This window comes from Rousettus aegyptiacus, unplaced genomic scaffold (assembly GCF_014176215.1).
Source record: "Rousettus aegyptiacus isolate mRouAeg1 unplaced genomic scaffold, mRouAeg1.p scaffold_m13_p_15, whole genome shotgun sequence".
In the NCBI taxonomy this organism is placed as follows: domain Eukaryota; kingdom Metazoa; phylum Chordata; class Mammalia; order Chiroptera; family Pteropodidae; genus Rousettus; species Rousettus aegyptiacus.
In genome coordinates, this window is record NW_023416290.1 from 6,134,759 (window position 1) to 6,162,706 (window position 27,948).

Sequence of the window (27,948 nt, forward strand, 5' to 3'; positions counted from 1 at the left end):
GCCTGCTTTCAGCGGAGACGACACTGACCGAGTCAGCTTGCCTGTTACCAAACCTCTAAATCCTGGCTTTGCACTCACAATTTACTCAGTTATTATCTAACACAGAAAGAAAATGGCAACTCTTGTCACTCTCGTGTGGAACATGGTGAAACCAAGGTTTAAAAGTTTAAGAGTGTTGTCCGAAGCGAATTCAGCAAAGCAGTGTTGTCGCTGGAAAGGCGATCAGCTGACACCTGTCCTCGGTTTTGTAGGTCACAGACTCTTCGTAAGTTTCGAGCAGTGTTTTACTTAGCATATTCCTCCTTGAAAGCTTCTGTTGACTTTCTTAAACTGTGCATACCAGTGGAGAGGTACCAGGTGTGCATTCCAGACACTTACACAATAGACACAGATCCCGCCGTCTGCTGGCTGGGTCCGCGGCTCCGGGCGCAGGAATTTCTAAGGACAAATGGGGCATGACGTGAGTGGGCTGCGGCGTACAAGGCGAAGGCCTAAACCCCTCCGAAGGCAGGTGAAGAACGTTCTTTACATTGTTATAAATTGTTAAAAACCAGCCCCTCGAGCCTGTGCTTTTGGGAACTGCCTTGCTGTCCCCCTCCCCCTGCACCTTCGCTAAATCAGTGCAAACACGTGCGCTTTGAATCGGGTAGGTGCCCAAGAACACCCTGCTCGGCGGCATTGGGCTGCCGCGGACTCACATCACAGGCACAGCTGTATCTGGGGTTAGCGATCATGACGACAGCTGAGCACGGCAGATGCAGCGGGGCACGCGGCATGGCGAGAACACACAATCGCAAGCCCCTGGCGGGCGGCGCACACGCAGGAGTTTCCTCTTACGCGCACCTGGCCGCACTTAGAGGCGCGGAAGCCCCCGGGTACACCGCACGCTGTGGCCGCGGAGGCTGCGCCGCCCGCGAGCGGCCCCCGCGCGAGCAGCAGCCGCGCCCTGGTCGCCAGGTGGGGACTGTCGCGCGGCCCTGGGGACACTCGCCCGCCCCGCGGCGCCGCGGCCCCGGCGCTGGGGGCCGGGCCTCGGCGCCCGGGGAGGGGACAGGGGCGGGCGCGGGGCGGCGCCCGGCTCACGTGGGCGAGCGGGCGCAGCTGAAGGTCCGCTCGGGAGCCGGGGCTGTCCTCTCGCGCGCGGCGCTGGCCGGGGCGGCGGCGGCGGAGAAGGAGCCGGGGCCGGAGGCGGCGGCGGCACCGGGAGCGCCGGGGGCGGCGTCGGACTGGAGCCGAGCGGCGGCGCGAGCTGCCCGGGGCGCTGTCGTGCGCTCGCCCGCCGGGCCCCCAGCCCCGCGCCGCGCCCCGCCGCGCCCAGCTCTGCCCGCGCCCGCGCCCCCGCGGCGAGCGCGCCGGGGCTGCCCCCCGAATGACGGGCGGAAGGTTCGACTTCGACGATGGCGGCACGTACTGCGGCGGCTGGGAGGAGGGCAAGGCGCACGGCCACGGCATCTGCACGGGGCCCAAGGGCCAGGGCGAGTACTCGGGCTCCTGGTCGCACGGCTTCGAGGTGGTCGGAGGCTACACCTGGCCCAGCGGCAACACCTACCAGGGCTACTGGGCGCAGGGCAAGCGGCACGGGCTGGGGGTGGAGACGAAGGGCAAGTGGGTGTACCGGGGGGAGTGGTCGCACGGTTTCAAGGGGCGCTACGGGGTCCGGCAGAGCCTGTGCGCGCCCGCGCGCTACGAGGGGACCTGGAGCAACGGGCTGCAGGACGGGTACGGCGTGGAGACCTACGGGGACGGAGGTGAGCGGCGCCGCGGGGGCTCGGCGCGGGCTGCGGGCAGGACGCGCGGCGCACGCGGCCGGGGACCCGCCGAAACACCCGGCGCGGCCTCCCGCCCTCCCCCGGGGGGCGCATCCCACCCGCCCCGGGGAGCGGGCGCCGTGTCCACGGCCCGGGGAGCCAGGCGTGAACGCACCTGGCCGGCGCCAGGGCCACGCGGCCACCGGGAGGGGGCGCCGCCCGCGAGGGTTGGTCCGGAGCGAGGGCGCTGTCACTTGAGCCCGTCACATTACGTTCCTGACCCCTCCCTCGCCCTGCCGGGTTGGAAATCGCCTCTCCGGCGGAGCTAGCGCGAGCGCCCCGGGCGTGTGCGCCTGGCGGTCGGTGCCGACCGCTCCCGGATTGGTTTCACGTGGAGTCGGATTTCTCGGCGGGTCCTCTGATAGCCTAAAGATAGACGCCAGAACCCCGTAACTGAGGATGTGTGAGAGCCGAACTTTACTTGAGGTGCCCTGGAATCATCCTAGGGGCCGCCCGAAGCAGGCGGGGTCCGCAGGGTGTGGATTTGTCTCCCCAGTTTTCATTTAGTTTTTTGATGGAAAGGAGGATAGTCTTTGCTGACCTGGAGATCGTTGAACAAATTAGTAGGAAAACATTTTAGAAATGAAGGGGGAAGTCTGCGAGTTTAAAAAATACAATTGGTAGGCAGAGTCCGGATAGTTAAGTTAGCAGCCACTTTACTCCTGGGAATAACAGTGCTGAATCACTGGTTTGCACTGAGGCGTACGACCTAAACGGAATGCTGGCTGTGAGCAAAACTCACCTTATTTTAATATTTAACAATATTTGCGAAAGAAATCGTGTATATAGTAGAGCAGACTTTTTTTTTTTTCAATTAGGAAAAGCATACATTATTGAAACAGGTGTCAAGAACCTGTGCGAATTTCCTTACGTAGTAAGCCGAGAAGGATGGATGGCTTATGCTTCAGCAAAATTCATTTTCTGATGATAAACAGAATCATAGTTCACTGAAAAGGATTGTAGGAGACGATGTCGCCTTTCGGAATTATGCAGCTCCGAGTTAGAAGATATTAAAGGGATCCAATTAAAAGTTTCTCTAGCCCAGTGCAACCTCAGTTATGCTGTTGCTTATATAAAAAGATATATAATTTGCACACTTCACTTAGAACAGAGGCCATGTTTCAAATGCAAAATGGAATGGTAGGATATGCTAAAAAGGATATCTTTTCAAGTCCTCCAGTATAAATAAAAGGATATGGCTCCCTTGGGTAAAGGGAAGGAAAAAAAACTTTCTCAAATACTTTTACGTAGGCCGATTTATGAGTACCGATTTCCACGGTAGCTTGTTTGATAGCCCTAACAATATATTAGCTTGTGATTGGATTATATTGGAGTCCCCAGCTCTGAATATAAATTCTATGTCCAAAATAGAATGCAATATTTATTTTTTTAATGTGTCCATTATTTTATAACCTTTAAGAAGGCTCCGGATAGTTCTCTTCAATTTGAGAAGGTTAAAAATAAATGAGTCTTCTTTTAAAGTTACTACTCATTAAACAAAATCTCTTGGTTTACAGTATTCATTATACCTAGTAATGTATATATACATATACATATGTGTGTGTGTGTATATATATATATATATCACAATGAAGATAGTCTATATGTTTTGTAGAAGCTCAAATAAGTGTTCAAGATAATCTGCCTCCTGTTAAACTAAAAAAAAAAAAATTAACTTTGAATTTGGTATCATAGGACTATGTTTTTCTTTCTGTAACAAAAAAATCTAACATGTTACCAATTAGGAAGGAAAACCTCTTAAAAGTTACTATCGAATGTTTACTCTGTGCTAGTTGATTTCCTGCTTTCTCTCTTGGTTACTCTGTTTAACTAAGAAGTCCTTAATCAGAAAATGGGAGTCTAAGTGGAAGTACATTGCTATAACTTATTTTGTACAAAGGTTTTGGCCCAAATAGGAAAGTAGATCATTATATCACTTTCCCTATTAATACTTAAGAGTTAACTTTTTCTTTCTTTCTTTCTTTTTTTTTATTGCCTCTACATCGCCATATGTTTAGCACTGTGTCAGACTTAGGGAAAATCTTATTCCATCTATTTTGTGGTGACATTAGAGGAAGGAAGTAAATCAAGTATCACGTGATTAGCGATTTGTGTGTGAAATGGCACTGAAATAGAAACTCCCTGAATATTAATAAATTGGGACCATACTCATGGAATCCAGGTTTCGATGCCCAGCATTTTTTTGTGCAAATTCTGATCTACCATACTTCATTTTTTTCACCTGTCATAAAACTACCAGAAATGTCTAGGACGACACATTGTTGGGTTAACTATATGCATACTTGCACAACCCATCAATAGAATGCAAACATAAGTTTGGCATCGAGCAGTCTAAATTTGACTGGAATTCATTATGAACTGGACGCCTTCCACTACAAGATCATTTAGTTAAAATGGCTGTATCTATGAAATCAGCTCCCAGATGAAAAGTCATAGAACTGAATTTAAAACAAAACCCATAGAAATCACTTTTGCACTTGTGAAATATGCATCTCTATTTAAGGAGTCGAGAGGAACTAATTAAAACTTTGAGCGGCAGGGAGAAGTTGGAACCCACCTGATTCATAAAGAAATAGAGGCCATTTTTTTCCTAGGGTCGTTGACTAAACCTCTTTTAAATTTCAGATGAACGACTAACAGTTTGTCAGTTGGTTTCTAGCAAGTCCATAAAATTCTTCCATACACCGTGTGTGGTTTAACAGAATAGGACGGGTCAGTGCTGTTGGTCGGGCCTTCCTCATGTCACTGTTAAACAGAGACCTAAACGTTCTAATTATTGCTGTTACCTTAAAGCACTTACATTTTCAAGCAGTACTTATTTGGAAATTCCAAATAGTAGTCTGATGTTGGGAGATACCAATTTAAGGAAACTAGCTGTTAATTTCTTCTGTGTTTAAACATTTACTAGGAGAGTATCGGTTACAATTTGAAAGTATGAATATTTATTGATTCAAACAGCACCTTTGGAAATTCTTCTAGCAAAATTAACTTGTCATGATGTAGAAAAGTTGGAAGGATATAATTTTAGCATCGCATATTTATTTAAAACAAAATATTATAAGGTGGCTTGTTTTAGTATGTGTAAGTCAGGTCATGTCATTTTTATCCTAGAATTTAAAGTTTATAGAGGCAAAAGAAAAGTCAGAGTCAAAATTTTCTAATTCAGTTTCTTTCCCTGTTAAGTTGGTGGCATTGGAGATGGCTAATATTCAGTAGGAAGCTTCTTACTCTTAAATGTTCTGTATGGCTGTTTTCCCTTTTGGGTTTATCCTTTTGAGAAAGCTATGGACCGCCCACATCCTCAGAAGTTCTTAGATGTCAAGTTAAGACTGCCACGTCTACCCAGAGTATGACATTCTTGGTACCAGACCCACTTAGTAGCTCATTGTCACCCTGATATTATTGTCTATTTATATGACATAAATAGATCAGAATGAACAGAAAGAGAAGATAGTCTTGAAGTTAGTCAAAACTTTTTATTTTGGAGCCATTATGGTTTTAACTTTTAAAGTGCAGCCCTTGTTAACACAATGATATAAAACCACTAGCATTTTTGCTCAGAATTTTAAAATTAAATGCATGCCACATAAGGAAAATCTTTGGATGGCAATATAAAATAAAAAGTGACTGCAAGGTAGACCTATATAATCGGAAACTTAAAAAGAGATCAAGAAAGACTATTAACGATTTATTTTCTATGATACCATGAGTCATTATGAACAATATGGAAGTAATTTCATCTTAAAGTTTCCACATAGCTTTTTCGAGGTGGGTGCTATAATTTAAATTTTGCCTCTACTGAAAGAAAATGTTCTTGAGTTTGAGTAGAAAATTTAAAGTTCCCTAATTTAAACATTCATTTCTTCCTAAGATTATTTAAAAATCTGCACTAGGTTATTGTTTTTTAAAGGTCTGTACTAATTAATAGAAAAACGGAATCTAAATACTTTAGATTCGAGATCATCCTGTTCCTGAAAAAGCATAACATTTATTGAAAAAGTGACCTGGTATCAAAGTTTCAAGGGATACCGTCCAACACATCTCTGCTCTGAGATGAATTCCATAACGTTAAGGACAGAAGGTTTCCTTTGCCCTTCCTTATCTCAGTTTTTCTAAGGGTAAATAGTGTGTGTGTTCTTTTTAGCCACCATAGCTATTTACCGTAAAGTCATCAAACACCTACAGACCACAGAACACTCCAGCTTGAGTCTAGAAATTTTGCGTTCTTTGAGGTAGTCCCTGCCATGGAGAGCTTCTAGCCCACGGTATGACACAGAGCAGGGGCATGGCTGGGAGAAAGCGGAAGTTTGGCGGGAAATATGGGACAAGTCTTTCTTTAATGTGTGCGTGTATATATATATTCTTTGGGTATAACTGACACACATTCCAGGTGTACATAATGATTCGATAGTCGCATATCTTGCAAAATGATCACCATAGTAAGTCTAGCTAACATCCATCACCCATGTGGGACAAACCTTAACCTTTTCACCTGGAAGTTAGTTCGCAGTTAAAACAAATCGCCCCCCCCCCTTTTTTTCATGATGGTTCACTCTTCTCAGGATATACATTGTATTTGTCAAATCACTCTTAGCTCAAAAAGTTTCACCCAAATCTAAATAACAATCCTAAATATTAATGTTTTCCCTACCCTAAAAAGTGAACATGGTAGAAAGAAAACACACGTTGTTCGATGACTTAAGTATTCAGATTGCTAGTTATTTTTAGTCTTTGAACTTGTCGCAATGTTATACTGACAGACCCAAAAGTCATTTTCAGGATTTTTCAGCTAAATTAGTAAAATGAGATAAAATGCACAAATAGGACTCATAATTCCATCTAATATGGCAGTGCCTTTCTAATGTGTTCGTTTGAAAGGGAAAAAAAAGGGGTGTTTTGCAGTGATCACTCTTGGGGTGTTCCCAAGGAGCGGTTTCATATGAAGCTGGCATGCATTTTTAAATGAGAAGCAAAAATGACCAGACTGTAGGGGGATCCCGAGCAATTCTGTAAAAGGTGCGGGGGGTGGGGGGGGGGGTTGCAGGCGGAGACCGGCGTCCCCCGGAACCGCGGCGGGAGCCGCTGCGCCCGGCCTCACGCCCGCCCCTCTCGTCTCCCGCAGGTACCTACCAGGGCCAGTGGGCCGGCGGCATGCGGCACGGCTACGGCGTGCGCCAGAGCGTGCCCTACGGCATGGCCGCGGTGATCCGCTCGCCGCTGCGCACGTCGCTCGCCTCGCTGCGCAGCGAGCAGAGCAACGGCAGCGTGCTGCAGGACGCGGCGGCCGCCGCCGACAGCCCGGCCGGCTCGCGCGGCGGCTTCGTGCTCAACTTCCAGGCGGACGCCGAGCTCGCGGGCAAGAAGAAGGGCGGCCTGTTCCGCAGGGGCTCCCTGCTCGGGAGCATGAAGATGCGCAAGTCCGAGTCCAAGTCGTCCATCTCCAGCAAGCGCAGCTCCGTGCGCAGCGACGCGGCCATGAGCAGGATCAGCTCGAGCGACGCCAACTCCACGATCAGCTTCGGCGACGTGGACTGCGACTTCGGCCCCGCCGAAGACCACGTGGACGCCACCACCACGGAGACCTACATGGGCGAGTGGAAGAGCGACAAGCGCAGCGGCTTCGGCGTCAGCGAGCGCTCCAACGGCATGAAGTACGAAGGCGAGTGGGCGAACAACAAGCGCCACGGCTACGGGCGCACCGTGTTCCCCGACGGCTCCCGGGAGGAGGGGAAGTACAAGAACAACGTGCTGGTGCGCGGCGTCCGCAAGCAGCTCCTTCCCATACGAAACGCAAAGACTCGGGAGAAGGTGGACAGAGCGATCGCAGGCGCGCAGAGGGCCGCGGCCATGGCGAGAACCAAAGTGGAGATCGCCAACTCGAGGTATGGGCGCGCGCGGGGTCCCTCGCGGGGGGGCGCGGCCGGGCTGCTGGGGGCGCGCGCGCGCGCGCAGGGCCTCCTGCCGCTGCCCAGTCAAAGGTGGCAAACAGTTAAGCCCAGTAGAACGGGAGTCGGAAATGTACCCGCACGGCTCTCAAACTTCCCGTCGTCAAAAAATAAAAACATCGAAGGCACGTCGAGGTCCCCTTCCTGTTATAAATCACTCCCCTAATGCTTAGCATGATGGAGAGGTCGATGCTCTGTGTGCCAGAGAGAAAATGTCCATCCTCATGGAAACATACCTGGTTATAGATGAGCCCCCCTTTATCCTAATATTTAAGTGGGAGGTGTGAACCACTCCCCCTAGAAAATTATCCTGATTCATAAAATTCGGGTTCTGCTTCTGGATGCCCCGTAGGTGAAGTTGGTTTTGAGGAAGCCACCAAGGTCTAGACGTGGCGGAAGTGGAAAGTTGCCTGGCGATCTAGTGTGCATTCTTGAAAAGAACAGAGCTCGGCCACGTGGGAAAGGCAGAGAGACCGAGGCTCGCAGAATCGCCTCATTCTGTGCAGGAAAGATGAGCTCGCTGGTGCATTAAAAGGAAGGGGGTGGGGGCGCCCCACGTGGACAGAAGGGGCGCTCAGTGTGCCAAGGTCGGAAGAAAGTAGAGCAGTAGAGACAGGCTGGAGCGAGGAGGAGAAGGCGGGTGAATGACAGACCCAGGAGTAGGGCGTGTGTGGGCCGGGAAGGACGATGTGCGTGGCGTTTTACCGTCAATAGCTGGGTTCGGGGATCCAGCCAGAGGGATGGAGAAATCTGTTGGGAATGGGGTTTGATTAGGGATGCATGTCATGCGAGACAGAATGAAAAAGGGGTGGTTATAAGTTTAGGCTTACGTAACTGGGTACGGACTGGCCGCGGCTTCGTGTGACTTGAGGCAGACTTTCCCCGTACAACATTAATCCTTCCTCTGCCTCAGTAACATTCTCCCACAGAGGTAGCCCTCCTTTGGACCCACAAAACTTTAGCGTGTCTTCGGGTGTTAATTCTTAGCTTTGAATTAATGAGCCCCTCACCCCTTTTTTTGGTTGAACCATATGAAATTTCTGATATTTGAACTTCCTGGTGTACCAAAAAAAAATGGCAATTTCATATGCTTCGACCTGCATATTTGTGACTTCTATACTTGTACACTTTTTCGTGTATGGCTACTATTTACTTCTAAGTGTCTGAAATACTAATTGGAAAATGGAAAAGCTCTTTCTTTTTTTAAATTATCTGTAGATATATGTTCTATTAAAGTGTCCAACATCTTTTCATTTTTTCCCAAACTAACCCTATTTTAAAGTTCACGTTTCTTGTCAGTCGACACAAACTTTCACAAAGTGTCTTTCCTGCCTTCCTCGCCAAACATCATTTATTTTAGAGCATAGTCTTCGGTAATCACCAAGCGACGCATCTACCTGCTTTTCAGTTTGCTTTGCAGATAGGATGCTTGGCGCACCTAATCTTGCTGGCTTCCTCGGCCCTCAACAACTGGAAGGCTAGTCACATACCTTATGTTAGGCCCCGGCCTCTAATTTTAAATGCGCTCTCCCAGGCTGTTCCATTGTATTTCCACCTCGCAACCTAGTGATATCCTGGAGGCAGTTTAATCCTAGCAGATGGAAAATAAACCTGTGCGGGACACTCAAGCAAATGACTTTCTTATGCTTACTTTAATTACTGACTTTTAGGATCAGTTTAAATGGAAGGATTCTTCGTAACTAAGGGAAACTGCTTGCGATGGTACAAAGACGATCTCTAATTATACTATCGTAAAACTATCACAGTATCATAAAACTCTTGCCGAAGCTCTGGCCACATTCTGTCTGTTGCACATCTTTTGGGGGTGGTATTACCTAGTTTGGGAATACCGTATTCTGCAGTCCCCAATCAAGAACTCTTTAGCTTAAGATGCTATGCTTTTAGTCAGGTTACTCCATAAAGACTTCACTAGGTTATTTTTTAAAATGCTCTGTTCAATACGCTAGCTGAAATAAGCCAGGCACAGAACAAATACGGTGTGATTCCACTTATATGAGGTATCAAAAATGGTCAAACTCAGAGAGAGCGGTTGTGGGGGATGGGAGAGGCGGACCTAGGAAGGTGTAAAGTTTCAGTGAAGCAAAGTGAGTTCTAGAGATCTGTACTCCGACCGACCGACCAGGCCTGTAGCTAACAATATGCCATTGTGTGCTTAAAATTTTGTCAATAGGGTAGGTCTCACGTTAAGTGCTCTTACTGCCAAAGGGGGAAAAAAAAAAAAGTACTCTTTGGACGACACAACAGACAAAAAAACAAAAACACAACCTTTTGTCACGTGACTTCTGCCCCCCCCCCCCCCCGGTTTAGTCTCCTCCCCTCGCTTTCATGACTGCTTCAGACACGGTTTCGCAACCCGTTTCTGTAGAAAGGAGCCGAAGGACTGGCAAGCCCCTTGTACTAGCTCTAGAATGTTATTGCAAAGTACAGAGAAGGAACAGTTCTGTCAAGGTTCTGGAGATTGCCCCATGGGAGGAGGACTCCAGCCGCGTTACCGTCCGGGCCCTGCGAATCCGCTCAGCCCTTCCCGGCCCCTCGGAGTTGTCATGCCTCATGGCTTTGTTTTCAAAACTATGGGAAGTTTAAGGCCGCAAAATGACTCTCTCCCTCTGTCCCTGCCCTGGTAACGGCCGAGTAAGCACTGGAGAGAGGGACCTTGGCAGCCGCCACTCTTGAAATCACTAGTTTGCCGTCAGCAGCAAAGAGAGATGATCAGTTAATAGTCATCGATCATGTCTATTTGCCACCCAGGCAGTGTGACTCCTTCTTCTGTGGCTGGCATTTCTCATGCGGTCGAGCTTTTTGTTTGTGTCCGAACCCCAGGAAGACAGATCTGCATTCGTACCATCACCCGATTTTACCTGGAAGCCAAGCCTCAGGTTAGCGCTGAGGAAAACAGCCACGTCCTGCAGGAACATGTCCTCGGGGCAGTCAGGACACTCAGAACCACCACCGTAGGCCCCACGATCTAGGAAAACATGTTAGATCTGCGGACCTTTTCCTTTGCTCCTTTGAAGAGGGCGTGATGTGCCTTCCCAGTAAACACACAGGAGGCCTATTTCTAAAGGCTTCTTACGGGCTTCTGTTTAATTCTTATAGATGAGGGAGCACGGGCATGACGTAATGGTCAGTGGAAAGCAGAGACTGCGCAGCCGGTAGTCAGTAGCTGGCGATCGTGCGCCAGCAGGTGCGTGAGCCCTGCGGGAGGTAAAGCGTGAGGGATGCGCGTGACTTGCCAGCCACTACGGGTGACCTTTCTTTCGGTTTCTGTTCTGATCCCAGAAGTACCGTGTTTGGAAGCTTTAACAAAACGTTTTGTTCCCCGCTTGCCTTGGTCAAGGTAAATGGACCAAGGCAAATTGGTCACCTGGAACTGAGAAGGTGTCTCGGCCTTGTTTTATGAGAAACGTTCAGGCAGGAGGAGACCACCTGTGCGCACTCCAAGCCCCTCCCGTCCAGAGGCAGAGACAGAGGCCCTGGCCCCCAGGTCACCTCCACGCTCCTGTTGTTCCCGTGACATTTCTCATTTGGTCCTTTTTTTTTACTATATTAACTCTTGTCTCCAGCCATTCCTGAAGTGAGGGGTTCAAATTACTGTTCCTTGAGAAAAACGTTTGAAGGGAGAATTTCGAGACTGTAATTCATTTGGTTGAGACAGCAAGTAAGTGGCCCTCAGCCATCCCTCCATGGAAGTGAATAGGGAATTCAGAAGGGGGTGTAGACAGAAGCGAGCTCCGTGGGGTCTGAGCCTCAGAGGAAGTGACTATGGTGCTGGAGCACGGGAGTGTGAGGACCGGATGGGCGGGGCTCGCCTAAGCAGCGGGAGCCACAGGCCTTTGATGTGGGTGTGCTGCGTTCACTGCAACAGATCAGAGGACGAGAAAGTGGGAGGGGAGGGAGGAGTGGAGGAGGTGCCACTGTCCCCGAGGGGCCAGCCTCACGGAAGCAGGCAGGGCGCTCGGCTGGGCGCTCCCAGGGCCCCCGTCAAGGGCCAGCGATGGGCCAGGCCGGCCGGTCCGCCCATCACCTCCACAGCCGTTAGTGCAGCGCAGGTGGGCAGCACCTCGGCAGGTACCGGCAGGAGGCAGCCCTGTGCTGTCACCTGCCCTGCCAGCTCGTCACCCCGAGAGAGCGGCACCCTGCACCGGGGGCGGAAGCACAGATGGGGAGGGCCTCGAGGTCAAGGATGCTCCTGCCGCGTCCGTCTGCGGAACTAGAGGGCGAATTCCGTGTTTGCCAGTTTAACACTTAAACGTAAAAACGACATGGTTTTTAAGAAATCCTACAGGAGAAATGTATTTCCTGTCCTTTTCTTTGAAAAGGGTATGTTACCATTTCCTACCACTCTCCCCTCTCCTCCGTGCCCAGAACGATTTGGCGGCGACAGCTCCCCCTGAGAAACATCTTCTCTCGTCCCTTCCCTCTGTGCGACGCCCTTGCCTGGCTCCCGGGCCAGCCCCTCGGGCTGCTCCATGCTCAGGGTTAGGCATAAAGCCTCTTCTCTGGCGAAGGGTTCCCAACCCCACAGCCGCCCACCCCACTGCCGTGCCCTCGTTTAAATTTCCCAGTAGCATCAATCTGCTGTTTTATTTCACTGCATTTGTTTAATCTCTCTTTCCCCCAGCTCCAGGCCACTTTCCTGAGGCTTCTGGTAAACATTTGATGAACGAGCGAATTAAAGCCTCGCTACTTAGGGTGTGAACACGGCCCGTCCTTGTAATTCCATTACGCTGGACATTTATCAACCACGGTTGTGAGGAAGGGAATGTAGTGCTCATACTTCATCACCCTGTAATCTAACAGTACCCAAGGAAGTGCAGAAAATGCCAACGTGTGTGTGACGGGTACCCCTTTCTTTAAGTCAGGATCATTGAAGAGTCGTAGGTCAGGCACGGCCAGGAATCAGCTCCAGGTTAAGCCAGACCGTTATCGCCAGCTACAGGTATGAGCTGGTCCAGGGCCACACGCGGTAAATGAGCAGGTCTGGACGCCCAGGGAAGTCCCCTTACACAGCCACACCACGCACTTGACATCGCTACGTGTGACGAGTCGGAACAGAAGAGCCGATTGTCTTTTTAAAAAACTGAACTTTGCTGAATGTTCCGCTGCCGTATTTTTTCTCTCAAAAGTTGTTCTTGCCCTGCCGTTTTGGGGGCCTTCTTTTTTTAGACTTAGATAGTTATGGGTAACAGAACAGTCCCCTCACAAGAATACTTGACTTAATTCTTACTTCACTTATTAGTAATTAAAACCCAGAGTCACTATGAGTCAGTGCACATTGTGGATCCAAATTAAACTCACTACCACCAATTTTAGGAAAAAGGCACGTGGTTGTGAAGGGCCAGGAATTAGAAATTTCTTAAATTCTCTTGGGAAAAATAGGATTCTCTTTCTCTTTTGCAAATCAAAGTTCTAGTTTCTATGCTCCCTTGATGTCTTTCTGAGTTGTCAGTGGTCATATCATATTTTCTTGGAAACAAATTACCTTTTCCATGAATTTTTCGTTTCTTCTTCTGGCACTCTGGTTAATTTTCAGTTATTAACATAAGTGATTTTGGCAGGAAGGTGAAGTCCTCGTGATGCCTCGTAAGTCATTTTAATGGAGAGTCTGTTAACTAGGCAAAGAAATCTTGGGGGGAAATCACCTGAACTGTGGGAATCTTCAGCTAAGGAGAGTATTAGCCATTGTCTTCGGCGCTGTGCCCTGTGCCCGTCCACATCTGCCTTCACTGCCGGTCACCTTCCCGCCCGTCATTGCCAACCCTGTGCAGTCTAAGCTCCGTCAACATGCTCAGGCTGAGGGGCCAGAAAGTGACCCGAGCGAGGACCAATGTTTGCTGCATTTGCTGCTTTCTTTCTGGGGCGGGGGTCGTCTGAAGAGTTGAATGAGACGCTGGTATCTCACGGGGCTGTGTCACCTGCAAGTCACTGCGTATATGCACTTAAATCTGTTTCGGGAAGTGTGTCAGTCCTACAAGTCCCCTTCCCAAAAGCGAGAGCTGACAGCAAACCAGGAAGGCAGACTGGGGTGGAGGCGAAGGGCGGAGGCGGCGAGGCGGGCGTGGGGGGCACAGAGGGCCAGGCCCGAGGGGAGGAGTTCTGGCCCCGCGCCTGGCGTCTGACCTCCGTGCGGGGTGCGGGCCTGAGCGCGTGGGAGGACCCGCCTCCCGCCTCCAGGGCTGGGTCCGGGTGAGGTTAGTGCACTGTCAGCAGGCGAGTCTCTTCCCCAAGACCGAAAGGAAAGCGAGCGGGCGAGCGGCACGCGTGTGTGCGCGGCGCGCAGGGCCGGATCTCCGTGGTGTCCGGGCGGGTCAGCGCCGGTCAGCGTCGTGGCACGTGTGCGCCGCGGTTCTCGTGCTGGGCCTCGGCGCGCCGAGCACGCGCTCCTCCTCCGGTTCCCGCGGGTAGCGCGAGGGGCCCGCCCTGCTCTCTGCGTGCTCCCCGGGCGGTGCGGGGAGACGTGTGGGTGTGGGGGGTGGGGCGTGGGCTGCTGCAGGGCGGGGCGTCCCTCGCGCGTCCCCCATACAGCCAGGCGGGCGCCGAGCATCCCCCCCGCGGCTGCGCATCCCCCGAGCGTCCCCCGCACCTCCAGGCCGAGGGAGCCGTGAAGCCGCCCTCCTCAGTGCGGAATGGGCCTGGCCAGGGAGCTCCTCCAGGACCAGGACAGACACACGACCGGCCTGGCCCGCGGGCTCCAGCTCCGCCCTCCGTGGCCCTCACCTGTTTCGCACATCACGTGGGAACAGCTTGTGGCGGGAGAACCTCGTAAAACGGTCTGAAGCTGCCTCGTTTCTAAAGATCTTTCTTTAAAAAACTCCTCCTCCGGCCCTTCCAGGCCCAGGCCCATTCAGAACCGCAGGGCTGAGGCGGCCTGTGCTCTGAGGATTAGCGGGTGGGTCCCAGCAGCACAGACTTAATGAAAATTAGCTTTAGGCTGTAAGAACGCAGTCTGTGCAGCCTTTCCAACCCTAACTGTTAAACCCAGGGTGGGTAGGCCCGGCTCGCCCCTGCCCCGGCAGGAAGGGCAAGGAGAAGGCGCGTGGGTGGGTGAACGCAGGCCGCGCTCAGCTCTGCGCATCTGCTTGGTGGGAACTGGCCCTGACGACTGCAGGGGAAAGCCACCGCCATCCGGGCTGATGAGAAGCTAGGTTTCGGGGACACGAGTTGGCCTCCTTCTCACTGTAGAGCTCTGAGTTTGCTTGGGCAGGACGAACGTGAGCAGACGACCTCCCTGAGCTCTGACACGTGACGTTTTCCAGATTCTGTGGCTGTGAAGCATTGCAGCAACAATTACTTTTTAGTATCACTGCGACGGTCATGAAGACCTCCCACCCCCGCCCCGCCACTGCTATAATATTTTCTGAAAAGCCGAAGGTGTGACGGTGTTCGTGGTCCGTCCCGTGGGCTCCGTCTGAGTTTTAGCTTTGGCCTGGAGAAACTCCGTTCTCGGTCGAGTGGCCGCGTCCTGAGTGTGTGTGTGTGTGTGTGTGACGTGTCTGGAGCCTCCTTGGAGCAGCGGGCGCCGGGCACCGCGCCCCGCTCACAACTTTCCGTTATGGATTAAGCTGACTCTGCCAATCTCACTTTACTCAAGACACCAAACTGGACGCTTGCAAGACTAGTGCCTTGCGAATCTTTGAGATGCTTTTCTTATTATAGATGAAATATGAACATTGTGTTTAGAACCAGGATCCAGCAAATGCCAGAGGCATTTATGTAAGTCATGCAGCTTCGGTACAACGGCCTCCCGAGAATTAACCAAATAAGCTTTTAATAATGTTGCCCTTCTGTCCTAGTTGGGGTTGCACATGTATTTGTGTAATATGCCGAGTTCAAAATAAGCTCCTTTGTCAGAAATTTAATTAATATGTGCGGAATTAAGACTGCCTCCAAAATAGTACAACTCTTAGAAGTCAAATCTTCTTAGGGTTTCCGTACGCCAAAAGAAACTTATTCCAGCCAAGGAAAACATATTAATTCACTTTCTAGCATTTTTAAAGCCAGCAGTTATGCCAGAGATTAACAAATAATTTCGTTTTTAAAAAACATTTAAAGAAGGTAAAAATTGGGCCGATTTTTACAGTATCGAAGTAGTGGAAACACACCGAGGAATCCCGTGGAAGCCGGAGCCTAGGCGCTGAGCGGGAGGCAGGAGCGCCAGGGGCGGGGATCACCCACCTTCCGCCAGCCCGGGTCCCCCACACCCTCCCGCTCGCCCCGATGCTTCAAGAATCACTCGCGCTGTGGGCCAATAGAGCACCTGGCAGAGATGCAGGTACCCTGGAAGGGCGGGTGGCACCTTTAGCCCATACCTGTCACCGGTCAACGTGCTAGTTGACACTCTGCCTAGGAGTCTCAGAAAAGACACTCAGTTACCAGCCCTTTCTATAAAGTTTGGTTCTTATCTCGGTGGCGTATTAATTTCAATCACTCTTTATCGCAATCGATTATGTACTATGCAAACGTAAAGTTACGGCTGGGACCCAGGCCTCCCCATGCAAGTGGGACAGATAACGCAGTTACCCGTGGAGTGGCCGGCGTCTTGCTGCGAGCTTAGGTGGCCTGCAGAAGGAGCTTCATCACGGCCGGGGCCCGGGGGCGCGAGTCCACGGTAGGGTAGCCTGAGAACCGCAGGGCATGTGGACGTTTTCCAGTAGAACGGAGAAGGGTGCAGGGGACAGGGGCCTGCGAGCATCTGGGGCACTTTAAAATGTTTGGCATGGGTGAAGAAGAGAGGGCCAGGTGGGGGTGTTGAGAGAGGAGGCGGAGAAGCAAGCAGGGGCTCCCTGACTGTGAGGGGGAGTTCGGACTTTATCCCCCAAACAGGGGAGAGCTGTCGATAGTTGTAAACAGAGAAATTAACTGATCAAATTTAGAAAAATCTCTCTGGTTGCAGATGATACATAGGGCTTGGGAAGAGTCAGGGGCAATAATACTGGAGACAGATCACCTATTAAGCGGCTCAGTAGCGATCTGGGTGACAGCCCACGGGCAGACGAGCTGAGCGTCGGCAGCAGGGTCGGACCGCGGCTGTTCGGCTGAGAGCCTCCCGGGCAGACTCAGCAGCACCGGCCTGAACAAGCGCGGCGGGCCCAGAGGAGTCGGCGTGACTCCTGGGCCTCCGGCGTGGCCAGCTGCATGGGCGGTGGCCCTGCGTGTTCGGACAGGGACCAGAGAGGAAGACAAATTTGGCTCGGATTTCTGACTTCTAGAATTTTGAGATGCTGCCCCAAAAGGCAACAGGGAACACGGGCCTGAAACACAGGCGAGCTCAGACCAGGACTCAGGAGCGAAGGCGCTCGTGAAGCCGCTGGGGGAGGCCACGCACCTACCTGAGGCTCCGCGCAGCCTTTTTCAGAAGTGCGGATAAAGCCGTTGTCTAATCTGTTGCCTTAGGGTGATGCAGTGCAGGTATCAGAATGTCTGTTCTTGAGTTTTTGGAATTACATTTTCGAAGACGCAGTCTCGAGGGGCCTCCCGAGTGGGCAGGATCTGTTGCCCTGTTTCTTTCTCAGCAACGTACTAGAACAAGGTATCACTCCCACAGACTATCACGCTAAAGAACGTCGTTTGGCAAACACTTATTTAGCGGAAGCTCTGTCCAGACGTGGCACTAGGCCCTGGGAACACAGAGGTGAGTCAGAAGCAAACCTGCCGTGTAGAGCAGGCGCCCAGGTGGCCCACAGCTCCCCCCCTCCCCCCCCACCCCCCCCACCCCCCGTGGAATGGGCGCGGTCAGCCTGCGGGGCTGTGGCCTGGAGGCACCTGGGCTGGCCGGGTGAGCCCAGTCCAGGCACTTTCTGGGGCTGTTTGCATAAGCAGCTGGCTCTCTGCCTGGGAGGCCCTCACCCCCAGGTCCCCCTTCTTTGCCTAACCCCTGTTAGTCTTTGCGGTCACACTCACGGTCCGTAGCAGACGTGGACTAAATTATGACAGCCTAACAAAACGTCTCTTCAAATAAGTAATTCTGCCCCTGACAATGGGCTGTCATCGACAGTACAAAGTGGATAAGAATTTTGTAAACCTAAAGGTAAGGTGACTACTGCTTTCTTTAAAAAAAAAAATAAATTTTCAGTAATTAACTTTTCATTTAAAAAATCACAATTTAAAGGGACTCCTGTGTAGAGGCTATAAGATGCAGTTTTCGATGGCGGTGTGAGCTCATGAGCAGTGTTTGGATACAGACGTCCAGGTTAGCTGTTTTGCAAAGAGAAGGTAACTTTCTGTCCACGTTTCCAGCTGCGGAGGCAGCGTGGATGCGGCTAAATGTGCCCCCCCCCACCCCCCGGCTGTGTACACACTCAGGGGGGTCAGTGCCCCCCACCTTCGGCTGAGGATGGCTGTTCCATGGCACCTCCCGGCCCCGGCAGATGGAGCTGCCGCGTCCTGGGCGGTTCCCGTACCGTGACCTTTACACCTGTCGTCTCATCTGACCCCTGTGCCTTCCCCGAGGGGGGGCACAGAAAGGTCACAGTTCCTCCGTCGAGCACGGCTCCTTTTTTTAAATTTACCCTCATTTACTACGAGGCAGCATGACATCGGAGCCCCCACTCGACTTTGAGGCGTGGGGCAGGAGTTCCCTGGGTCACCCCACGCTCCCTCCTCCCGCCCGTGCAGGAAGCCGTGTCCGGGAGCAGGGTCCTCGTCACGAGGCCGTCTCGCCGTTCCACTGAACACACACTGTGCCTTCAGCGGCCACCAACCCTGCGCGTGAGGCAAACGTAAACAGATGACGGCGGTGTGATAAGGTCGATTTTAAGGGGGAAAAAAAACTATGAAAATGCAAAGGAGGGGGGACTCTTTCCGGGGACAGAGCCGAGACTGCGCTGTAGGGAGCCAGTGGGGAAGACAGAGCCGGTAACAGAGCACCAGGCCCCACGGGCACTGGGACCTCCAGGTATGACCCAGCCTCCCCCGCAGCCGATGGGGGAGGGGCGCTCAGAAACCCCGCGCCCCCCACCCAGTGCTGAGCCAGCGTTTCTCCAGGAGAGCCAGGTTATTCCTGGGCGCAGTGGAGGCGGGTGAGTGCAGCTGGGTCGTGATAGGACTGAGATCCCGAAGGTTTGAGAGCCAGATTTCCCACTTTGGCCTCGGGTGGGGGCTGTCTGAAAGGGATTTGAAAGGAGCCAGCAGCCTTCGAGGTGGATTTAAGTGGGGCCAAGACAGCCGCCTGGTCTGTGGTGGGAGGATGAAGACCCAGGCAAGGGCAGGGCGACAGGGAAGCCAGGGATACAGTCAGCAGGACCTGAGGGACCGGAAGTGGTGGGCGAGGAACAGAGGCAAACCCGAGATGTTAGTGTCCGATGGTCCAGTGGCCCGGAGTATCGTCAGGGAAAAGGCTCATTCCGTCTGGAACACGGGAGGCATCTCTCAAGCATATGAAACGAGGAATCCTTCTGGGTCTCTAAGCAACACCATGGGGGTCCGGAAGTGGGACGGTGACCAGATCATCACAGCGCCCCGGGAATTCCTCTCCTCTGCTTCCTCGGACTTCACACGACTCTCCCGCCAACGTTTCGCGTAGAAATTACCCAGTAAACGTAGCGAAACGGCCGCCGAGATTTCACTTTTCCCACCTGGGTTCGTCCTCCATCCGAGGGTGGTAGAGAGAAAGGGAAAATGTCCCGCTGTCCCGCCCAAGTGAAAACCGTGTTCGAAGGACTCGAAAGGAACACACTCACGGACCAGTCACTCCGGGTCGTCCCCGGGGCCCTTAGGACGGCGCCAGGCCTGGAGGGAGGAAGGGGGTGCGGGCCTGACGCAGCCTCCAGCACAGTGGGCCCGAGGTGACTCCAGGCGGCAGTTCAATACGGACAGAGCAGTTCGCTCAGTCAGCACCTGGCTTTTTGGTGCTCTACATCATTCCACGCAGGTTTCAAACCGGTTTACGGGGCTGTCTGCACGGTCAGTCTTAGGGAGTCAAAAAGGGACTCGTAAATAGGTCAACGCTCATGGAGCGTCCTAAAGACCTTTCACTTGGCTGTACAGCCCAGTACTGTTTGGGTGGGTGGGTGGGTGGATGCGTGTGTGTGTGTGTGTTTCGGTACAAACTTGATCGTAAAAGCGTTTTCAAAGCTGTTCTTACTGTTCACTAAAGTAGAGCCGCTTTCAGCCTGGTGTTGGGACGTTGACCTTTTGATTGTGGAGTGAGCAGTCATTAACATTCCGCAAACGAAAATGAGGGAAAGAAGAGCATATTTAGGAGTTTTCATTTTCTTCCTTCAGAGTCGTCAGTAATGTGTTAATTTCGTGGTATCAAAGTTTCGTTACTAAACTTTACTGTTGAGAAGTTTAAGTGACAGTTGCCCTGTTGGTAACAGTTCTAGCAGTTAGAGCCTCCACCGTGTTTGGTGCCCAGTATCTCAAGGGAAACAAGGCATAAGCCAACAGGGAAGAAAGTTCGAAAGTTTTAAACAAGCGTCCCCCATTAACAGGGTCTGTATAAACGTGTATCTTTCGTAAATGTGTGTGGGTGACTCTATGCACGTGTGCCTGGATATGAATGCTAGCCCCAAAGAAATGCCAAATAATGGGAAAAGGGAGAAAAATCAGACAGCATCAGCAACGGGGTTCCCGGTGTACACTGGCACATCGGGTGCCGATGGCCCTGGGCTGGAACCAGCTCATAGAGGAATCATTTGAGCCTTGAGCAGCGTTTTGAAGGGAAGCTCAGGCCCGGTGCGCTAAGAGGCAAACGGATGTTTTGCCAGTGGGGGCAGGAAAGCGCGTCTGGTGACTCGGAGCCTGAAGAGCGCGGAGAACATGAAGGCTCCGCGGTGCGGTGCGCGGCACCCGTGGGCTGTGGTCGCCCGTGGGCTGTGGCGCCCGTGGGCTGTGTCGCCTGTGGGCTGCGGCGGCCGTGGGTTGTGGCGGCCGGCGGCGTGCGGGGGTGCATCTGACCCAGGGCCCCGGGGCCTGATTCAGCTTCCGATGTTGTGCGTTGACGTCCCTAGTGGCCGGATGCCCTAGCTGCTGTGTGCAGGGCGGGTCGCCAGCAGCAGAAGTGGGGACAGGACCCTCGAGGACGCGAGTACATCGGTCCAGGAGTTAAGAACTGGACCCCGGGCGTCTGTAAGGGAGACCTCCTCTCATAAGCAGCCGGCCGTGTGTCAGGGAGCCGGCTGAGCGCACACGCCGGCCTTGAGTGGCGCTGGGGGCGTGGGGGAGGGGAACCGTGACTCGGGGACTTCCAAAGGCCAGGAAAACGTCAAAATCAAAGGTGTGCGTTGCCATCTCTAATAAAGGGTTTTTAGGAAAGCGAGTGGAGAGGAATTTATAAGGAACCATCCTAGACAGGGAAGAAGCAGGGAGTTATTTTACGCAAAGACAAGGTGCCGAACCGGGTTGATCGTGCTGTAATGAGCATCTCTGTTCACACAATCCATTAGCTAAAATCAAATTAGCAAGTACTTTCAAAAAAAATTTTTCTCTATTAATAGAACAAGTACGACAGCATCCAGCTGGTCAGCCACGCAGTAGTCAGAGCCGTCATTAAATCTTCACGCACCCTGTCGTCTTCGACTACATCCACATAGAAGAGTGACGTGAACATTTACGACTTTCCTAGCCTCAGAAAAGGCATCTTTCGTTTTGTATTAGTTACTGTGTATGCAGAATGGACCAAGAGAATGAGCACGTGGCTCGCATGAAGATACTCGTTAGTCACTAGCCAAGAAGAACAGGAGCTTGAGCTTGGCGGTGGCTGCTTTCAGGCCCGGACCTTGCCTTCCGGGGCTCCACCTCCAGAAGGCCGTTCTCAGGCATTTCGCCTCCGTGGCATGTGTGGGTCGGAGGACCATGAGTGTGTTGGGCCTTCACAGAGCCCCTGGGCTCCGCTTAGGATCAAAACCGAGGCGGTGCCGAGGGCTCCGTTCGTTGTTTGCTCTGTCACCGTGTGTCTGCGGCCTCCCTTCCCCTGGCCCCTGCTCCTACTGGTGACTCGAAGGCGAAGACAGGACCCGCCTCGCCTTCGAGAGCCGGAGGCCCTTGTCCTGTCCAGCTCTCCTGCAGGTCCTGAGCAGGCGCCAGTCCTGCTCCGCTGAGTCTAACCAGCCACCTGAGCAAGCACCTCCCCTGTAGGAAGCAGGCAGGCATCGGGGTGCTTGGTGAGGTACAGGGGTCTCCGTTGAGCAGTCCAGTTTTTCTGATAAGAAGAGACATGTATATTCTGTTCTCATCCATCGACAGTTTTTCTTTTTCCTCATTAAACAGAAAAATGTGATAAAAAATATTTTTACTGAATGATGAACACTTATTAAATGGATCAAAATGTGAAAAATGTTTGTATCAGACTCTCTTCAGGTATAAATTGCTCTTGCAGAATCATGGGCTTGCATCGAGTCGTGCTATATAATTTTTGTCTGTGCAAGGACTCCGAATTAGCAGAGATGTAAAAACTTAAGTTCTCAATTCGTGGAGATTAAAAAGGGATTTCTTTATAGGGAAAAACATGAAAATTTTAGGCAAATTTATATATTTACAGTCCCTGTTCCAAGTAGGTGTAAAGACGTTTAGGAACTTGAAAGAGGCTGTGCATACCTGCATTTTCTCCCAACATTTCGAGGAATTTTTTTCCTCTGAATTTTTCTGTTCGTTTTTCTCCTCCTCTCGTCGATCTCTGTGATCAGTGTGAAATTCTGCTTAAATTCTAAGTAGTGTTTCAAACTCCGAATAAATGCTGTACTAATAAGCCGTAAAGCCATAAGGAATTACTAAAAGTTTCTCCTAATAATTAGGCATAAATCTAAAGCTAGCTGGAGTCGTTTCGGTAAGAATGCTGAGGGTCATACCCACCGTAGAGTGCTCGCTTATACTACTCCTGGAAAGAAGATGAGACTCACGAAAGGTCATTTTTAGATGTCTGTGCCCTGCTTTATGCTTATTGACAAACACTACATAGCTAATAAAAGCAGTTCTGGTTCTTATAGAGGCCGTGGAACCCAGCACAAGTGTCGCGGCCCTGTAGATGCTCCGAATACTCGGTTTGGACTGATTGGTGTTCTTTCTTAGAGATGTAGAGTCTGCAGTACAAAGCTAGGATCTGATCAGATTTCTGACAGTTCCTCTCTCCGCGCCATTCTTCATATAGTGTATGTTTTTTTTTAGAAATCTCTGTACCGAGATCCCCACGTGAGAGTCATTCAGTGTAATGGAAGTGATCATCCGTTAGTGAAAGTCCTCTATGGTTAGTGACACCGATTTCCTGGCCCTCAGCTAAAACGTGCACGGGGGACCTGAACAATGGCAGGCGAACGAGCTACAGCCAGAGAGGTCCAGCCAGCCTCTGCCCGGGGGCTGTGCCCGCTTCCCGGCCAGGCTCAGGCCACGTCCCAGGAGCACGAACCCCAGCGACCCACTTGCAGCTGACCCCAAGAGAACGTCCCACTCTTCCTCGTGGTACCAGCCCCACCCTGCGTTTGGGGTCGGGGATGCTAGAGCTTACTAGACCGTGCCGAGGTGGTAACTTTTACTCACATGTTGTCTAATTAAACATTGTTCAAGCCTCATGGTTCTCATCCAGAAAAACGATTTGGCACCTAGCAGCTCACGGGATGAATGAGACTAGTAGTGTATGTCTCATTCATTAGATGGAAAATTCCAGCAGAATAAGTAGGCGCTAACTACACCAGTACGGTCAGTCGTTGCATACTTCCGTGCTGAGTACTCAATTACTCAGCACAGCTCTGGCCCTCCGATGCTCGTGTATGCTGATGCAGGAGTCTGGGGAGAAACCCAGCAGGCCTTAGACGTGGCCTAGCAAAGGACAGTAGACGTGAGAGCCCAGACACCCGGAGCCGCCAGGGGACACTTCCAGGGGTGACTCTGGAGCAGATCTGCGGAGGCAAGTAGGTGTCTCCCGGGAGAGAAGCGGGAGGAAGGCCTTTCTAAGCAGAGGGGGCTGTAAGGGCAAAGCCCGGAGCTAGGAGCTGGCTTGTTTCTCCCCTGCTAAACTCCGTGGTCATTTATATTCGCATAGCTCCAGGGCGCAGAGAGGCCGTCCTGGCAGTTAGTGGCCAGTTGGTGGTCGAGAGCTCACAGTAGTCCCCGCTTACCCGCTTTGCGTGGTTTCAGTTACCCGCGGTCAGCCGTGGTCCCGAAGTATTGGATGGAAAATTCCGGAAGTAAATAATTCATGAGGTTTAAATTATTCGCCATTCTGAATAGCACGATGAAACCCTGCGCCGTCCAGCTCCGCCCCGTGGGGTCGTGACTCCTGCCTCTGCCCCGCGTGTCCACACCGTAGCTGCTCCCCACCTGTCAGCCACTCTGCACCTGTCAGCCACTGCCCACCTGTCAGCCACTGCCCACCTGTCAGCCACTGCCCACCTGTCAGCCACTGCCCACCTGTCCGTCACTCCCCACCTGTCAGCCACTGCCCACCTGTCAGCCACTGCCCACCTGTCCGTCACTGCCCACCTGTCAGCCACTCCCCACCTGTCAGCCACTCCCCACCTGTCAGCCACTCCCCACCTGTCAGCCACTCCCCACCTGTCCGTCACCGCCCACCTGTCAGCCACTCCCCACCTGTCAGCCACTCCCCACCTGTCCGTCACTGCCCACCTGTCCGTCACTGCCCACCTGTCCGTCACTCCCCACCTGTCAGCCACTCCCCACCTGTCAGCCACTGCCCACCTGTCAGCCACTCCGCACCTGTCAGCCACTGCCCACCTGTCAGCCACTCCCCACCTGTCCGTCACTGCCCACCTGTCAGCCACTCCCCACCTGTCAGCCACTCCCCACCTGTCCGCCACTCCCCACCTGTGCGTCACTGCCCACCTGTCAGCCACTCCGCACCTGTCAGTCACTGCCCACCTGTCAGCCACTCCGCACCTGTCAGTCACCGCCCACCTGTCAGCCACTCCCCACCTGTCAGCCACTCCGCACCTGTCAGTCACTGCCCACCTGTCAGCCACTCCGCACCTGTCAGTCACCGCCCACCTGTCAGCCACTCCCCACCTGTCAGCCACTGCCCACCTGTCAGCCACCGCCCACCTGTCAGCCACTCCCCACCTGTCAGCCACTCCCCACCTGTCAGCCACTCCCCACCTGTCAGCCACTCCCCACCTGTCAGCCACTCCGCACCTGTCAGCCACTCCCCACTTGTCAGTCAGCCACTCCCCACCTGTCAGCCACTCCGCACCTGTCAGCCACTGCCCACCTGTCAGCCACTGCCCACCTGTCAGCCACTGCCCACCTGTCAGCCACTCCGCACCTGTCAGCCACTGCCCACCTGTCAGCCACTGCCCACCTGTCAGCCACTGCCCACCTGTCCGCCACTCCCCACCTGTCCGTCACTGCCCACCTATCAGCCACTCCCCACCTGTCCGTCACTGCCCACCTGTCAGCCACTGCCCGGGTTATCACAGTGCCGTGTTCAGACCGTGTTCTGCTTCGTGCTGTCCCCAGAGCTCCAGAGCGAGGTGCTGGCGGCCCCGGGGGAGCCGCGGGGCAGCTGGGAGGTGCCGTGGTTAAGGGGAAAGGCCTGCGGGCGGAGGAGGAACACGCAGTGTATTTGGGGTTCGGTGCTGGCCGTGGTTCGAGGCATCCCCGAGGGTCTCGGCACGCGGCGCCCGGGACGAGGGGGACGACTGTACAGGTCAGCCCCAGTGCGGGTCCAGATCCTGCCGCCCCAGGGGTGCGACTCGGGCGAGCGGCCTGACCCGCCCGCCTGGGCACGTCTCAGGCCCCCGCGCCCGCACGGCGGGAGGGGGCAGGGCGGCCGCGAGGCTCCCGCGAGCTCATCCGTTTGGAGTGGGAACTGGATACTGTTTCTCGGTAGGTAGCAGACCTTGTAAGTAGCTCAGCCATTTCCCAGATGCCTGCCCCGTGTAAATCAGGTGGAGCTGGCGCCTTGGGAGAGACCAGAATGGGAAAGGTGCGGCCCCTGTGCCCCGCGGGCTGGACACGTGACCAGCGGGGGTGCAGCTGGCGGTGAAGACGAGCCACGAGGAGGTGCGCGAGGCATCGCCTGGGAGGGGCGTGGGCCAGGGACAAGGGGGCCGTCCTGGGGGCGGCGGGGGCCATGTGGGCGTCTGCCCCTGCCCATGGCTTCCTTCGGCTCCGTCTCGTGTGCGTCAGGGGGTCCATTCAGGCGGCGCTGGCTCCGTTCCGTCCCCTGTGGCCCTCCCGTCTACCTGGCCGGCTCTGATGCCCCACCTCAGAGCTGAAGCCGCAGGTGAACAGGGAGGTTTCCGTTACCAGCTTGAAGGAGGTGCAGAAAGAGCAAGGCTGGGACTTCACCTTCCATGGTGGGAAGTCAGGTCACAGACACCTGCCCAGGCCAGGCTTCAGGGCCGTTCACACAATTAATTCCCCGTCCAGCCGCCTCGTGGCTCCGGCGGCCACACTGATGCCCGCATCCAGGGGCGCGCCCTCCGGTTCTCAGGCTGCGCCCCCATCGCCCCCCAGGACAGACCAGAGGGAGGCCCGTGCTGTGCTTAGGAGGCCGAGCCCCAGAAAGCAGAGAGCGGAGGGTGTCCTGCCCTGTGTTCTCTGGAGTGCCCGTGTGGCCCAGCTACCTGCTCACAGGTGAGAGGTGGCTGTCCGCTGGCCCCCAGCATCTCCCAGCAGCTGGGTCTGAGCTGTGGTGTTTGGGCAGAACCGTCTCACAGATGGTGGCGTGTGCCTGGCTCTGTCCCGAAGTCTGAGCTCTGTGATAAAGTGCCGTCCCTTCTCTTTGGTCAGTCCGATCCTGCGAGGAGAGGCTTGTGCGTCCACTCTAAGTCGCTGTCGGTTGTGGGAAAATCAAGGAAGAAGTAGGCGTGAGCTGGCTGCATCGCAGAGAATTTCAGGGAGGAAGGGAAAGATTCACACCTTTTAATGCGGCAGTAAACCTTTTTGCCCAGAGAGGTTTGGGGAATTCTTTTGGCATCTTTGTGTAAAGCGGTGTCATAGGTAAATGCACAGACAGACCCACAGCAAGTTCAAGTCTTGGCTCTGTCCCTTTTCAGCTGAGCGGCCTCGAGCGGACCACCCCGCATCCTTAGTTTCCTCGTGTGCGAAGTGGGCGTGATAGTTCCCGGCGCCGCCTCACGGGCCGCGGTGAGCACAGGCGCGAGCCGGCGTGTGCTGGAGTGCAGGGCAGGCCGGCACCAGGCAGCAGTGCCGGGGCGCCCACTCACTCATTCTGGAGAAGTCGTCCTCTTGCTGTCTCGCCGGACATGTCCGAGGAGATGCTAACACCTCGGAGGCCCTTTCCAAGGCACTGACTTATGAGTTCATGTTGTCACTGGGTCGAAGTTTATTGGCACGCGTCTCTGGGAAAGACAGCCGTGGAGAGTCTCAGCCCGGTTCTGGAGTGGGGTGATTTTCTCCTAATACAGGAAGGAAAAGCCCCGGCCTGTGCGTGCACGGCCACGCCTCTGTGTGAAGTGCCCGAAGGCAGCTCCAGGGTGTGTGCGAACCCTGGAGAGGCCGGTTTTTGCAGTGCAGGTTTCATTTTGAGACTCGGACCGGCCCGTGTCTGTCTCCGTGATGTGGAAGTTTAAACAGCTTTGAGCCGAACACCTGTGCCTTTGTCCTGGGTCTTGCATGGCAAACAAGATATGATTGGACTTCTCTTTTCAAAACAATTGCTCACTATGTTTCTGCATTCCTACCTCAGCTTATTCAGAAGAAATAGCCAGACTGGGAAGTATGAGAAAATAGCATTTAAGTTAGAGAATTCTCTTTCTACTACTTTTCTATTCGATTGAAGAAAAAAGGGTATGAAATGTCTATCGTAAGATTATTACTGTGTCTTCATGGTCTCCTTCTCCAAGCTTGTCTTTTAGGCTGTAGTGAAATGACTGAAACCAGCTTTTTCCCCGTATACAGTCAGGTAGATTTGCCATTTGCAAAGTGACGTCAGAATAGAGTAAAAAAACAGACAGAAGTCGGTGCTCACAGACCCATTGCACCACGTGTCCTGGGTGACACTTGGCGGAAGCCTGGGCCGCTCTCCCGTGTCACAGCGACTGCTCGTTGACGCCCCGTGAGTAAACCCTGCCAGGAAGCGAGAAGGGAGCACGAGGTCACCCTGGCTCGTTCCCGCGCCGTGGAACGTGACAAGTCACCGCGGTGCAAGGCGAAGAGGACGAGCCCTGATAGTTGCGTTTTTCGGGTCTTCTCAGGTCTGGGTAAAGTTTTAAAAGGCAGAGGGATTTATCCATGCGGGA

General features: G+C 53.1%; 1 protein-coding gene across 3 annotated transcripts in view; it reads left to right on the forward strand.

The window, feature by feature from the left end:
• Positions 1–1,309: 1,309 nt before the first annotated feature.
• JPH1 (junctophilin 1) overlaps positions 1,310–27,948 on the forward strand; it is a 70,689-nt gene continuing 44,050 nt past the window's right edge. For all 3 annotated transcript variants that reach the window (XM_016153690.2, XM_016153689.2, XM_016153691.2), the window contains exons 1-2: positions 1,310–1,748; positions 6,952–7,711. In XM_016153690.2, the coding sequence (XP_016009176.2) occupies positions 1,370–1,748; positions 6,952–7,711 (1,139 nt within the window). In that variant the 5' untranslated portion in view covers positions 1,310–1,369. The remainder of the gene's footprint in view (positions 1,749–6,951; positions 7,712–27,948) is intronic.